At 45.3% G+C, this 16,552-nt stretch overlaps 1 protein-coding gene across 2 annotated transcripts in view; it reads left to right on the top strand.

Annotated features, from left to right (window-relative positions):
* DHX30 (DExH-box helicase 30) overlaps nucleotides 1-16,552 on the top strand; it is a 501,635-nt gene that overhangs the window by 34,510 nt on the left and 450,573 nt on the right. For both annotated transcript variants that reach the window (XM_069210866.1, XM_069210867.1), the window contains exon 3: nucleotides 6,905-7,015. In XM_069210866.1, the coding sequence (XP_069066967.1) occupies nucleotides 6,905-7,015 (111 nt within the window). The remainder of the gene's footprint in view (nucleotides 1-6,904; nucleotides 7,016-16,552) is intronic.

Raw genomic sequence — 16,552 nt, 5'->3', positions numbered from 1 at the left:
CTAGTAAATGACATTGAATTAGTTCTGCGCAATGGATACATACTGCGATGGTCTCAGACAGACCCAAAAATCCTACTGAAACAGTTAATATGTGATTGCAATCAAGCCTTTGCAGAACGTCTCAGTGAGAATTTAGACCCAGGAAAATGTTTAAGTGCTTTTACACAGATCACGCAAGCCATAAAAGCAGCTCTTACTATTAGAAGAGGTAAGATGGGGCTGAAAAGGGAAACGGGTTGGTTTAACCATAATTGTACAAAAGCACATAAGAGACTAAAAAAGGCCTTAAGTGCCCCAAAAAAATGCCTGACTGAAATACGTATGTGTAGACAGGAATATAAGATAGCCATGAAGAAAAGGAAATTGATCTTGACAAGAACCTTGTGGGAAACCTTACACAAAGCAAGCTGTATGAAGGATCATACCCTCTTCTGGAAAACAATACATTCTCCTGTGCTAGGGGATCGAGATACCCCTAGGATGGAAATCGCAATTTCTGAAGAGGACTGGATTGCATACTTTTCCAAGATATATTCGCAGGTCAGTGATATAAACCCCACAGATTCCGTCAAGGGCCTAGGCCCCCAGGAAGGCCTACGTTTGATCATAACCCCTCAGTACAGCCTAGAGGAGGTAGTGGAAGCCATAAATTCAAGTAAAGCGGGGAAAGCGCCGGGTCCTGATGGCATTCCGATAGATTTATATAAGACCAATACACAGCTATGGGGTCCTCCTGTTGACGCAGACATTGATGGCCATTTGTATTCAAGGACCCTTACCATCATGGCGAGACTCTAATATTGTCCCAATATATAAAAAAAGGTGATCGCCTCAATCCAGATTTGCTATAGGCCAATCTCCCTACTGGGATACATCAGCTAAACTAGCAGGGAGAATCATTCAGAACAGAATGCAAATATGGGCGGAAGAAAAGGGCGTTTTATCTCCTGTACAGTATGGCTTCCGCAAAGGTATTGGTACAGTGGAACAGAGCCTGAATTTAAGCATCATTATTGGAAAGTATACAAGGATTAGAGCAGGTAACTTGTATTTGGCCTTCATAGACTTATCATCAGCATTTGACTGTGTACTACATGACAAGCTATGGGACATCTTAAGCAGCACGGGGGTAGAACCAACTATAATTCAATTCATACGGGATATGTACACAGGGTGTAGAGCAAGAGTAAGGTATGGGTTAAGAGGGGAATGCACTCGCCCTTTTGGCATACATAGAGGAGTGCGCCAAGGCTGTGTTCTTGCTCCATTCCTGTTTTCAATGTATATAAATACTTTAGAAGGTGAATTGATAAGTAAATGTAAAGATCTACCCCAAATAGGTAATCGTGCTGTCCCGGTATTACTCTATGCAGATGATGCAGTACTTATGGCCAGGACCCCACTAGCTCTTCAAAAACTTTTAACTACCTGTATCACTTTTATGTCAGACTGGGGACTCGCCGTTAATCGTTCCAAAACGTTTATTATGAACTGCGGTGGGAAACGCAGTAAGATTTACAATACCACCATCCAGGATGGGAGGGTCAAAATAGCTCCAACATTCTCATATTTGGGCATAATTTTTGACAAACAGGGTTCTTGGGTTAATTGTATGAAAACGAAAAGAGATCAGATTATTAAAACAACGGCGGCTCTAAGGCTTTTTTCAAAAAGGCTCGGGGGATTACCCCGCTGAACATGATAAAAATCTATAAAGCCAAGTGTGTTCCGGGTGCTATGTATGGGTCAGGAATTTGGGGGTATATCAATTGTAACCCGGTTCAGACAGTGGAAAATGACTTTCTCAGAGACCTGTTACTGGTACCAAATGGTACATCATCGTATGTCGGCCACTCAGAGCTGGGGGTCCCCTTTCTAGCTGACTTGATAAAGATCCAACCATTATTGCTATGGCATAAAGTCCGGACTTCTGAACACACTGGATTAAATAAGGCCATTCTGTCTGACTGCATGATGTCAACATACTCATCGAGGGTCCCCTGGTTGAGATCTATTATGATTTTTTTTTTTTTTAAATATGGGTAGTAAAGATTATTACACAAACCCAGTCTTGTTGGGAAAAATCACCAGGAATGAATTGAGGGCCCTGGCATTAAAGTATTTAGAAGAATTGCGATGGGAGGCAGAATCAAAAAAGGCCAGTGTTATGTCTAACCAATTCATTTTGTCAACGGAGGGCATGCAGCCCTACCTGGTAAATGTGGTAAATCACTGACATCGCTTTGTTCTTACTAGACTAAGGTTAGATACTTTTCACCGCTTAGTAACCTTCCCAACTATGAATGACTGGAAAACCACTCTAAGGGCATGTCCTTGTGACGCAAAGGCATCTCAAACTACGATTCATGTGGTCTTATTTTGTAAATTCTATGCTAAGCAGAGAAAGCACCTATTAGTGCCTCTTTTAAGATTAATTTGCCCCAGTGTCGTACTGCGTATGTTAGCCTTTAGGTTTTATCCTCTATCGAGATGTGTGGAAGTTTGGCTGACTTTTTATGTTCTGTAGTAATTATAAGAAAGTCAATGGGGGTAGTGGTGTAATTTTAACCAGCTCATTTAAATATTTGTGAATGGGAAATTTAATGCTATGTATTATTATTATTATTTTTCTTGTTATTTATCCTTTTACTATTTTATTCTATTTATTGTATTAAAATATTTAGATGTTATTTGATACTTTTATGACTTGCTGAAAGTCGAATAAAGTTATTATTACTACTACTACTACTTAGCCTCATATTGTTAAACTTTTCAAACAAGTGTGTGCAATTCTTTTTTACTGGAACCACTGTCAGTAGTGCAGTGTGCCTTTAAAATGTTCACTTACAGCGCTTACCCTAATAATGAAGGCTTTTCATTAATGAACCATAAATACAAGCTCGAACAGCATTAACATATGGACACACATATTACTTCAACTGCAGATATTTCTTTTCTCTGTAAACTGACAGTCGAAGAGCGGGCGTCGGGCGATAGGAATTCCATATCCCTGAGAATTTCTTGGCATTCTATTTTCAAAAGTGTGAAGGGGAGTTAGCAGTAGCTACTTAAACCCTGGAGCACATAAAACATCTCTGGCTGGAAATTTCTGCCCCATCTTTACACTAAAGTGGCAGCCAGTAGTTGTGTGTCAATTCTGAGCATTTCTCCCTTTTTGCGTGTTCCGCTCAGAGTGGTTCAGACAAGGTCTTTGTCACAAAGTGTGAGCAGGAAGGTGGGTGGCCCTGGGGCTCTCAAGTGGGGGAGAAATCCAGAACAAGGGTGCAAAGGAGGCTGCCCCACTTAACTACCTGTTAACATGTACGGGATAGCCTTCCAGAGGACAGTGGGCCATAAAAATGCTAGTGAAAATTAGCTTCAAAGGGGCCCTTTTTTCTGTTTTCTTTAAGGCTTCTCAGTCTGAACACTAAAACTATCCCTAGAATGTTCCAGATTTTGACGGGGGTAGAGGAGCCCTGCAATCTTCATTTGCCTGCTTCTCCATCCAGTCCTCCATCTTATGTACCACTTGGATGTAGCAAATACAAAATGAATCTCAGCATGGCTATGGCCATCTGTTTCAAGCATGCTCCATAAACGCATCCTCTAAAAACCAAATGGGACACATGCACCATTCATATCCCACGTGGGTGGGCAAAGAACCAGGTTGCAAATGACTGTTAGACAAATTTATGACTACAGGCCTTTTTCCTAGCAGATGGCAAATAGAAAGGTCTGTCCTACTGATAAAACCAAATGGCTCTTTCTGTTTAAGTCCTTTAAAGCCATGTGAGCTGATAAGAGTCACACTCGTTAAAAGATTTGTTCACATGGTGTACCCCTCTGACCACAGCACCCGACTTGGGATCTTAATCCTTGTCACAAAATTGCCTCCAGCACACATGCATTATCATCCTCTCTGCAGAGAGACAGTATGAAAAAAAGCTACCTCTTACTCTGACGTTTTTGATGTAGGAACACAACCTCTACAGGACCATGCAGAGAACTTTTCTCCGTCCAAACACTGGGATTCCCCATCAGCCACTCTACAGTATCACCTCTGGTATCAAGAACCCTGTATAAGATCACAGCTCCCCTTTGACACCAAATATCCTTAGATGTTCCCTTGCCCATCACACCACAAGTATGAGAAATCTGCTCTGTTTCCAAACCTTTACTTATCCTAATAACTCTCTCTGTGTGCACATCTCCTTAGAGAAGACGTCTTGGCTACATCACTATCCAGACAAGATTCTTATTGCCAGCAACTCCTTGCAAATCTTTGGGTTTTTTCATTTGATCATCTCACTTCTGATATACTCTCAAACACCTCCCCATTTGTCTGCTTTCATCTCTGCTATTGAAACTTGTATGTAGGTTCCAAGGTCAACTCCTGAGAATTTCTTGAGACTATCACTATTTAGGAACAATTTGAATTCAAGATAAAGAAATGCCCTACTTTGCTTTATTCAACTCTTGAATGGAAATTTCTGTTAATGTGGACATTCTCAGTTCCACAGTCTGATATGTCTTCCAAATACTAGCATTCATTTTTTCTGTGTGTTTACACACATCACCAGGGCGTGACTCCTCTCACTGACTGATATAAAGCCTGTGCGTGTTCTAAAAGACACTTCATATTTCCAGGGAGTATGTGGATTTGGTTTTGTCATATCTTTTCTCTTAGTAAAGATTGCAATTTATTGATGTAAAAACATTATGTAACAGTCCTCGAGCCCCAGTTTCCATGTTGCCATTACAGGCACAACTATCTCTAGCTAGTTCCACTTACTACATACACATCATCTTGGGATTTCTGTCTTGCCTCAAATTAGGTTGTCAAAGTCAATAGCTGAGGGTTAGTGAGATTGTTACTTTTTTTTTAATAGCACATTTTATTGTTTTAGACAAAGAAAAAGTCAACCGGAGCACAAAAACAACAACCCATTCATGTCTGACCCGATAGTCCCATGCAGAAACACAGGTCTCTAGACTTGAGGTGGCCAGTGGTGTATCAAAACACAAGACAATGACATACAGCATCAGAAAAAACATAAAGACTCATGATATGCAGCTTGCTGGTATAAAGTATCTTCTCCTTCTATGCCCGGAGGTGGAGAGTCCTCCCCATCTCAATTCTAGGGTTGTAGCGCAAGGGAGTCCACCACAGTTTGTCCAGGGCGCCCATATGTGCTCATATTTATGTGGGACCCCACACACCTTTTAGACCAGCTGCTCAGTTGCTGTGCAGTAGTCCATACCCCTTGTTCACTCATGCAGCAGTGGTGTCTGTTTATCTTTCCCATGCCTAGCCAGGTCTCTCTTGGCCACAAGGTATGCTGTGACTGAGGGCGCACGTATCCTGGGTCTCCTCCAGCGTATTCATAATACCCAGCAACATAGTTTTGGGATCTAGCACCAGATTACAGCCAACCGCCCTCTCAATCCTGTTGTTGATCTCCAACCAATATTCTCTCACCACTCGATAGTGCAATATCATGTGATAAAGGGAGCATGGGAAGTGGCGGCAGCAAAGATACTCCTGGGACACTTCCCTCTCAGGGGGTAAGTAAATCCAATGAAAAAGTCAGAATTGTTTCAAACGAAAGTGCATTGGAATAGCCAGTATGTATGAGGCCATTTTCATTTGCGCCCATTCATCGTTGTTCTCCCACCGAGCCCTGAGGGTGAGCAGTGAGTCCCACATCTTGTTAACCAGGGTTTTGATGAGGCGTGAGATGGTGCCCCTTTCCAGTTAGTTTGTGACCAGTCTACATTCAAGGGAACTGAATTCCAGGAGGGGATCTAATCTCGCTCTGTATTTGTCAAGAGCATGGTACAGTTAAAGGTATTTGTAAAACCAGGACAAGTGTACCTCTGTTGAGATTCTAGAAGGATTTCATGTGAGTGTCCCCCAGAGTGGATATGCCAAAGAGGTCCCAGGTGTGGATTCCGGCCAATCTGGCTGGTTTGGACAGCCACACCCTGGGAGGGGGGCAGGAGGGAGGTTGCCCTGTTGAGGGTGCCATGCCATTTCATATGGTAGAGGGCCGAATACCAGCACTGAATGGGAACCCGGCTGATGGGCTGCAGCAAGTGGAGGGTTGATGTGCCATATAGTAGTGGAAGCAACCCATTATGGCAGAGTAGCTCCAACTCCAACCTATGAGCAGGGTTGCTTCTGTCTGCCCGGAACCAGTCATTAATAACGACCAGCTGTGATGCCCAGTAATATAGCCTGATGTCTGCCCAATCCTGCCTCAAACTGGGAGAACCTGCATTTCATGACAGAAACTCTGTGGAATTTGCCCATAGGAAACTATTGATCAGAGTCTGTGTGATGAAAGTGGGTTGCAGTGGTTATGGGTAATGTGGTCGGGGATATAGGAAGCAGGGGAGTTCCGCCATCTTGAAAAAATCGACCCTGCCCGCGATCGAGAGAGAAAGTTTAAACCACTCGCCCATGTCCTGCTAAGTGAGATTATTACTTTATTTATTTATTTATTTATTTATTGTTCTTGTTTTACTTTGCCTGATAATTTAAGTATGTTGGTATATTTTACCAGGGGGTGAAGGTGTTTGAGAGAAGATACCCCGTCCATGCATGAGGATTCTCATGTAGGTTGAAAATAAGGCACAATGGCCACTCTTCAGCAGTTTTTTGTCCCTTTGCGTAGAGTGAGTTAGTTCTGTGTGTTCATTTAAAGACCTAAGACTTCAACTGATATATGCACTGATTTGTTGGGGTTAGAGAAGGTGTGTAGAGGTGATTTACAGTAATTTCTTCAACCTGCTTTGATGGTGTTTTGTGTGCACAGCATTTCCTATCTTCCTATTGCTTGCTTCCATATTAAGTTCACAGGACCCTTACTTATATAATCTTTATAATCTTCTCTCATTTCAGAAAGTCACGCTACATGTTAAGTGGCCACAGCCTATTCAAGTGCATGGGATTGGGGGCAAGAAGATCGATGCAGAGCGGAGAGCTGCAGCAGAAGCCTGCAAAATCTTCCAGGTTAAGTAGTGTATTATGTAATTGAACTCAGGCACATCTTAACTTTATTTATACTGATCTTCGTGTAATGTTTGAGAGGATTTTCCCATGATTTTTTTTGTGATTCATTAGTCACAGTCCCACTCCTCCTTTCTCTGTATTGGACCTTATCTGATGATGATGTCAGATGAATCTTGCCAGGAGCAGCAGAGAAGTGTGAAAGTGGCTAATTAGGCGATGAGGAATGGTGCATACATACCATATAAAGCCCAGCTGACTGACTAGTGCTCTTCTATTGTGGGATATACAGCAACATTGTTAAAAATTAGTTTTGGGTGGGTTCAGCTACAGGTAGTTGCTTGGCATCCAGATTAGATGACTGAAAGGCGTGGGTTAAAGCAATGGATGTTGTTGACCGACTACATTTTCAAAAATATTTGGGGGTTATCTGTATACACCTCAGTGCTGTTTTTCTAAACTTGAAAGATTTAGTCTTTCAAACAGTTGTAATTAGCGGATGCCAGCGCTTGAGGGATATCCAGCCATAGCTCTTAAAGTGTTTGGAAGCAGAGTGGATTGCATTACATTCTGTAGCTGTACATCATAAACCTGTTGTATTGTGTTTGCTAGCTCATGGTTGCCATTTCAAAACACACATCAAATTATTCTTTTTTATTAATATGCGCCTAAGGAAGAATGTAAAGTGGTCTTGGTCATGCATGGATAAAAACTTGTAAACTGCAGATTGCACGTCAGCAGGAAGCACTTCACTCACCCAGCCAATTAGCTAACTACAAACACACCAATGACTATATTAGAGTATATGTTACCTGGGTGGTATAGTTGTGAGCAGTATTGTTACACTGCAGGATTTTACGTGTGCTGAATTTGCAGGTCATTAGGTAGTATATTCTGTAGCATCAACGGTCTGCATGGTGCTTCTGTCATATCTGTGCCATGTGTTATATGGTGTTTAGAGCCAGGGCATGCTTTTGGGGGTGAGCTTTCTATTTGGAGAGTATTAAATTTACTAGGGCTCTTGTTCTAGTAGGCCTTGTTTTTGTAATGTGGTTTCTAAGTACTGCTTTTTTCCAAAATTAGACTATATTTAAGCACTGGGAGTGACAGACGTTTTACTAAATTTAATGCCACTCTAAGATACCAGACTTAATGGAAGGAAGACTGTCAGCCTAGATAGGTTTCAAACTTGTGCCCGCCATATTTCAGAGCTGTGCATCACACTCATTAACCCAGCCTTTAAAGCATAGATTCTTAAATGTAGCTGTTTGCTTAAACAGTAGTTTATGGGGCTGGTTTTGTGTGTTCCGTTTTCTTTCCGTTTTTTTCTTTAATGTTGTCTGAAGGACTTTATGGGTCTCAAGCTGTCACAGTGTATGTGTGCCCCTTTGGAAGATATGTTGCTGTAATACAGTCATGAATGGATGGCTAGTAAGACAAGTTCCAGTTTTGAATGCAACAGAATGTACTTCCCTTTTTTCTATCTCAGTTGGTGGCAACCGTCTGCCTGCTTTTTTGATTTTGGGGAGTTCATGTGATTAGAGAAAGGGCTAATAGAGCAGGCCCTGTTTTTGTCACAGGCTTTAACCCCTTCGCTGCCAGGCCTTTTCCCCCTCCTGTGCCGAGCCTTTTTTTGGCTATTTGGAGCAGTTCGCGCTTAGGCCCTCATAACTTTTTGTTCACGTAAGCTACCCACGCCAAATTTACGTCCTTTTTTTCCAACATCCTAGGGATTCTAGAGGTACCCAGACTTTGTGGGTTCCCCAGAAGGAGGCCAAGAAATTAGCCAAAAAACAGTGAAAATTTAGTTTTTTTTAAAAAAAATTGGAAAAATGGGCTGCAGAAGAAGGCTTGTGTTTTTTTTCCCTGAAAAGGGCATCAACAAAGGGTTTGCGGTGATAAAATCACCAGCTTCCCAGCTTTCAGGAACAGGCAGACTTGAATCAGAAAACCCAATTTTTCAACACAATTTTGGCATTTTACTGGGACATACCCCATTTTTACGATTTTTTGTGCTTTCAGCCTCCTTCCAGTCAGTGACAGAAATGGGCATGAAACCAACGCTGGATCCCTGAAACTGCAACATTTCTGAAAAGTAGACAAAATTCTGAATTCAGCAAGGGGTAATTTGTGTAGATCCTACAAGGGTTTCCTACAGAAAATAACAACTGAAAAAGAAAAATATTGAAATTGAGGTGAAAAAAACATAAATTTTTCTCTAAGTTTTACAGATTTTCGAAAGCAATATACCGTTACGTCTGCTGGACTCTTCTGGTTGCGGGGATATATAGGGCTTGTAGGTTCATCAAGAACTCTAGGTACCCAGAGCCAATAAATGACCTGCACCCTGCAGTGGGTTTTCATTCTATGCCGGGTATACAGCAATTCATTTGCTGAAATATAAAGAGTAAAAAATGGCTATCAAGAAAACCTTTGTATTTCCAAAATGGGCACAAGATAAGGTGTTGAGAAGCAGTGGTTATTTGCACATCTCTGAATTCTGGGGTGCACATACTAGCATGTGAATTACAGGGCATTTCTCAAATAGACGTCTTTTTTACACACTGTCTTACATTTGGAAGGGAAAAATGTAGAGAAAGACAAGGGGCAATAACATTTGTTTTGCTATTCTATGTTCCCCCAAGTCTCCCGATAAAAATGATACCTCACTTGTGTGGGTAGGCCTAGCGCCCGCGACAGGATATGCCCCAAAACACAACGTGGACACATCACAGAAAACAGACCTGTTTTTAGCAAAGTGACTACCTGTAGATTTTGGCCTCTAGCTCAGCCGCCACCTAGGGAAACCTACCAAACCTGTGCATTTCTGAAAACTAGAGACCTAGGGGAATCCAAGATGGGGTGACTTGTGTGGCTCGGACCAGGTTCTGTTACCCAGAATCCTTTGCAAACCTCAAAATTTGGCTAAAAAAACACATGTTCCTCACATTTCTGTGGCAGAAAGTTCTGGAATCTGAGAGGAGCCACAAATTTCCTTCCACCCAGCGTTCCCCCACGTCTCCCGAAAAAAATGATACCTCACTTGTGTGGGTAGGCCTAGCGCTCGCGACAGGAAATGGCCCAAAACACAACGTGGACACATCACATTATTTCATAGAAAACAGTGCCTACCTGTGGATTTTGGCCTCTAGCTCAGCCGGCACCTGGGGAAACCTAGCAAACCAGCGCGTTTTTGAAAACTAGAGACCTAGGGGAATCCAAGATGGGGTGATTTGCGGGGCTCTGACCAGGTTCTGTTACCCAGAATCCTTTGCAAACATCAAAATTTGGCCAAAAAACACTTTTTCCTCTCATTTCGTTGACAGAAAGTTCTGGAATCTGAGAGGAGCCACAAGTTTCCTTCCACCCAGCGTTCCCCTAAGTCTCTCCATAAAAATGCTACCTCACTTGTGTGGGTAGGCCAGCGCCCACGAAAGGAAATGGCCCAAAACACAACGTGGACACAACATATTTTTTCACAGAAAACAGAGGTGTTTTTTTGCAAAGTGCCTACCTGTGGATTTTGGCCTCTAGCTCAGCCGGCCCCTGGGGGGGCAGAAATGGCCTAAAATAAATTTGCATCCCAACCCCCTCCCCCCCACCAGGAGCGACCCTCGCCTACGGGGTCGCTCCCCCTGCGTAACATTGGCGCCAAAAAACAAATCCCTGGTGCCTAGTGGTTTCTGCCCCCTTGGGGCAGATTGACCTAAAATCGACCAATCTGCCCCCAAAGGGGGCAGAAATGGTCTAAACACACTTTGCCCCCCAGGGGAGCGACCCTTGTCTGATGGGTCGCTCCCCATCTCTAAAAAAACAAACAAACAAAAAAAAAAAACACACAAAAAAAATGTATCCTGCCACCTAGAGGTTTCTGCCCCCCCCTGGTGGCAGATCGGCCTAATAATAGGCCGATCTGCCCCCAGGGGAGGCAGAAATGGCCTAAAATAAATTAGCATCCCCAACCCCCACCCCCCCACCAGGAGCGACCCTCGCCTACCGGGTCGCTCCCCCTGCGTGACATTGGCGCCAAAAAACAAATCCCCGGTGCCTAGTGGTTTCTGCCCCCTTGGGGGCAGATTGACCTCAAATCGACCAATCTGCCCCCAAGGGGGGCAGAAATGGTCTAAATACAGTTTGCCCCCCTGGGGAGCGACCCTTGCCTGATGGGTCGCTCCCCATCTCTAAAAAAACAAACATACAAACAAAAAAAACACACAAACAAAAATTTGCCCTGGCGCATAGAGGTTTCTGCCCCCCCCGGTGGCAGATCGGCCTAATAATAGGCCGATCTGCCCCCAGGGGAGGCAGAAATGGCCTAAAACAAATTTGCCCCCCAAACCCCCACCCCCCCGGGAGCGACCCTTGCCTACGGGGTCGCTCCCCCTGCGTGACATTGGCGCCAAAAAACAAATCCCCGGTGCCTAGTGGTTTCTGCCCCCTTGGGGCAGATTGACCTAAAATCGACCAATCTGCCCCCAAGGGGGGCAGAAATGGTCTAAATACAATTTGCCCCCCAGGGTAGCGACCCTTGCCTGATGGGTCGCTCCCCATCTCTAAAAAAAAAAAAATAAAAAAAAAAAAACAAACAAAAACAAAAAGACAAAAAAAAAATTTGCCCTGGCGCCTAGAGGTTTCTGCCCCCCCTGGGGGTAGATCGTCCTAATACCAATAGGCCGATCTGCCCCCAGGGGGGGCAGAGATGGCCTAAAATAATGTTGCCCCCTGTTGGACCTGGCTTTTTGACAGGGTCATCCCCAAACTTTCTGCCTTCCTCCTTTTCTTTTTCTGACCTCATTTTTGCTGGTTTTTAGACTCTGCGTACTTTACCACTGCTAACCAGTGCTAAAGTGCATATGCTCTCTCCCTTAAAACATGGTAACCTTGAATCATACCTGATTGGACTATTAATTTACTTATAAGTCCCTAGTAACGTGCACTTTATGTGCATAGGGCTGGTAAATTAAAATGCTACTAGTGGGCCAGCAGAACTGGTTGTGCCACCCACTTAAGTAGCCCCTTTTCCTTGTCTCAGGCCTGCCATTGCAAGGCCTGTGTGAGCAGTTTCACTGCCACCTCGACTTGGCATTTAAAAGTACTTGCCAAGCCTAGAACTCCCCTTTTTCTACATATAAGTCACCCTTAATGTGTGCCCTAGGTAACCCCTAGAGCAGGGTGCTGTGTAGGTAAAAGGCAGGACATGTACCTGTGTAGTTATATGTCCTGGTAGTGTAAAACTCCTAAATTCGTTTTTACACTACTGTGAGGCCTGCTCCCTTCATAGGCTAACATTGGGGTTGCCCTCATACACTGTTGAAGTGGCAGCTGCTGATCTGAACGGAGCAGGAAGGTCATATTTAGTATGGCCAGAATGGTAATACAAAATCCTGCTGACTGGTGAAGTCGGATTTAATATTACTATTCTAGAAATGCCACTTTTAGAAAGTGAGCATTTCTTTGCACTTAAATCCTTCTGTGCCTTACAATCCACGTCTGGCTTGGCTTGGTTGACAGCTCCTTGTGCATTCACTCAGACACTTGCTGGAGAAGAAACCTGAACCAGAAACTACATCCTGCCAAGAAGAACTGCCTGGCTGCTCAAAGGACTCACCTGTCTGCTTTTCTACAAAGGACTGCTGCCTTGCTGTTGGCCTGCTGCCTTGCTGAACTCTTGTCTGGCTGTAAAAGTGCTCTCTAAGGGCTTGGATAGAGCTTGCCTCCTGTTCCCTGAAGTCTCAGGACCAAAAAGACTTCTCTCTTCCACTTGGACGCTCCGTGCGCCGAAATTTTCGACGCACAGCTTGTTCCGCGGCAAGAAAAACGCCGCACACCGACACTGAACGACGCGACGCCTTCGGGGCGACCGAAACTTTGACGCACGACCTCGCAAGGACAACGCCGCCCGACTTCCCAGGAGAAATCGACGCGACGCCTGCCGTGAGATCAAAACTTTGACGCACGGCCTCGCAAGGACAACGCCGCCCGACTCCCCAGGAGAAATCGACGCGACGCCTGCCGTAAGATCGAAACTTCGACGCGCAGCACCGCAGAACGACGCGCAGCCGGAAAACAAGCAGGAAAATCCACGCACAGACCCGGGACATCTGGTAATCTCTGCGATCCACAGAAAGAGACTGTCCGCGCGCCGGAAAACGACGCACGACTTCCCCGCGTGGAAAATAACGACGCAAGTCCGTGTGTGCTGGGGAGAAATCGACGCACACACTTTTTCTACGCACCTCTCCTTTTGTGGCCCTCTGAGGAGATTTTTCCACTCTAAACCAGGTACTTGTGCTTGAAAGAGACTTTGTTTATATTCTAAAGACTTAAGACACTTTATATCACTTTTCAGTGATATCTCTACAATTTCCCATTGCAACTTTATTCTTTTTGACCTACAATTATCCTGATAAATATTATATATTTTTCTAAACACTGTGTGGTGTATTTTTGTGGTGCTATATGGTGGTATTGTATGATTTATTGCACAAATACTTTACACATTGCCTTCTAAGTTAAGCCTGACTGCTCGTGCCAAGCTACCAGAGGGTGGGCACAGGCTGATTTTGGATTGTGTGTGACTTACCCTGACTAGAGTGAGGGTTCTTGCTTGGACAGAGGGCAACCTGACTGCCAACCAAAAACCCCATTTCTAACATTGGTGATCAGCGGTGAGGATAGGACTTGTATTTGTGCAGTGACATACAGTAGCTAAGTATTTCACTACCTACCCACAGTTGAAGGTCAACTTGGTTTTTATCTCTTTTTGCAAATCCGTTTTTTTTTCCTGACAATTTCCAAAAACTAAATCCTCACTCAACATGTCTCTGACTGGGTCTCAGACAGGGGACTTTGACCTAGTCCAGTTGGATACATATACGGTCAAACAACTAAGAGGATTCTGCAGGGCATTGAAGGTACCCACCCAAGGGGCCTCCAGAAAGGAGGACTTTCAAGTGGCGCTGAGGGCCTGGGCAGAAGCCGATTTAGAGGATGAGGAGGAAGAGGAGCCAGAAAATGGCACCTCAGAGGAATTTTCACTATCTGTGGATGGTGTTACCACTGCAATTGTGCCCCCTTCCAGACCAGGGAGCAGTGTCTCTATGCAAAGCCTGACCGCAGAGGAAAGGAGAGAGGAAAGGGAGTTCCAATTGCAAATGGCAAAACTGAAAATTGAGGCTCAACAGGAGGAGAGAATGGCAGAGAGAGAAGCCAAACAAGCTGAGGCTGAAAGAGCAGCCAAACAGATTGAAGCTGAAAGAACAGCCAAACAGATTCAAGCAGAAGCTGAAAGGGCAGCCAAACAAGCGGAAGCTGAAAGAGCAGCCAAACAGGTGGAAGCTGAAAGAGCTTTGGCTGAAAAGAAACTATTGTTGGCTCATGAACTGAGTCTCAAGGAGCTGGAGATCAAGGCAAGACAGTCTGAATCCAGCAATAATGGTGGCAGCATACTGACAGGACCTGCTGGAGAAAAGAAGGTTCGTATACCCCAACATGTGGTGCCCAGTTTTGTGGTGGGAGATGACATAGATAAATGGTTAGCTGCTTATGAAGTTGCACTAAGGGCTCATGAGGTTCCTGAAGGGCAATGGGGGGTAGCTATGTGGAGTTATGTACCGCCATTGGGGAGGGATACACTCCTCACATTGGATCAACCTGATCAAAACACATACCCACTTCAGAAAGCCACTTTACTTGCCAAGTTTGGGCTGACCCCTGAGGGATACCGTCAGAGGTTCAGGGACAGCACCAAACAAACCACAAAAACATGGGTAGATTTCTTTGACTTCTCCAGTAAGGCACTGAATGGATGGGTGCGGGGCAACAAAGTAGCTGATTATAAAGGTTTATATGACTTGATTCTGAGAGAGCATATGCTTAATACTACTTTTACAGAGTTGCGCCAGCACTTAGTGGATAGTAAGCTGACTGATCCCAGGAAGCTTGCTGAGGAGGCGGACCTCTGGGCAAGCACCAGAGTGTCCAAAAAGGTATCTGGGAGTGACCCCGAGAAGGGTAGTTCCGGTTCCCCCCAACAAAGTGAGGGGGAGGTTAGAAATGACCCAGACGAGTCCCAGAGTAAGGGGGGAAGAAAGGGTTCCCATACCTCATCTGAGAAACAGGGTGGGGGTTCTGGTGGGCAGTGGCCCAAAGCATCCCATTCCCAACCCCGCAGCTTTGAGTGTTCCCAGATAGGACACAGGAAGGGGGACTCTGTCTGTCCAAAGAACTCACCCAATATTGGGACCTCTACAGGGGTGGCCCATGTGGCCTTAGGGGAATGTAGTCCCCAGGGGCAGGTCGTAGACCATGCCTTCATCTCCTTTAGTTGGGAGGTGGACTCAGAGGGTAAACTGGTGATCCCTGAGGGTGGGAGTCGTCACTTCCACCAGGTGGGAGTGAATGGGATCCCAGTCACCGCTCTGAGAGACACAGGGGCTAGTCTTACCATGATTGTGGAGAGACTAGTGTCACCAGAGCAGTACACCGGACAGGTGTGTAGAGTGACTCCAGCCATTGGGGAAGATTTCTTCCGCCCCATGGCCCGGGTGTCCCTAGAGTGGGGTGGGGAGGTGACCCAGAGGCGGGTCATAGTTAGTCCCCAGCTGCCCATTGACTGCATTCTGGGGAATGAGTTTCCTTTAGTGTCAGGAGAGCTGAGAGGGCCAACCCCCAAGGGTGCCCTAACAGTTCAGATGTCTGGCAGTACCACTCCCCAGAGGAGGGTATGTAAGCCCCTATGGGGAGGCACGGGGAGGAAGGACTCACCCCTGTCCTCTGTTCAGCCTCAGAGTACAGACCCTGGGCTGAGGGACCAGTATCAGGGACCCACCCCTGGCCTGGTGAGAGTGGAGAAGGGGTGCAAGACCCCTGGGGTTACTACCCCCATTCTGGGATGCTACAGGAATCCCTTGGGAGCTCCCTACCAGCCCCCCAGTTGGAGGAGAAGCTCAGCCAATGGCCCCCCCTCAGGGTCTCCACCTAGCAGTGGATGGTCAGGGGCCTGGCTCATAACACTGACAGCTGTCAGTGGCATCTGTTGGTTTCTGTCCTTGTGGGCAGAGTTTTCCCTGGGTTGGGGACAGAAGTCAGACCCAAGGAATGGAATGGGCCACATCACTTTGTTGGCCATGGTGATACTGTCTGCATACTGGGATGCATCTGTAAGCAAATTAAAGTTAGGAGCTGTACAGATGGGGTCCTCAGGTGATGAGAAGGGTTCCCCATGGGCCAGATCAGTGGCCCCAGAGAGTATAGACAAAGAAGCCTCACTGAGTTCAGAAAGGCGTAGAACTGGCGAGTGCCCCTGCAGTAGTGGGCCATTGTCCATGTTCTATCGCCTTAAGCAGGGAAGTCCATCAGAGTGTTGATTAGTCTTCCCTGGCTTTAGGCTGGGAGGGGGTCATGTTGGACCTGGCTTTTTGACAGGGTCATCCCCAAACTTTCTGCCTTCCTCCTTTTCTTTTTCTGACCTCATTTTTGCTGGTTTTTAGACTCTGCACACTTTACCACTGCTAACCAGTGCTAAAGTGCATATGCTCT

This window comes from Pleurodeles waltl, chromosome 10 (genome assembly GCF_031143425.1).
Source record: "Pleurodeles waltl isolate 20211129_DDA chromosome 10, aPleWal1.hap1.20221129, whole genome shotgun sequence".
Taxonomy (NCBI): domain Eukaryota; kingdom Metazoa; phylum Chordata; class Amphibia; order Caudata; family Salamandridae; genus Pleurodeles; species Pleurodeles waltl.
This window is presented reverse-complemented; position numbering and strand designations above follow the sequence as displayed.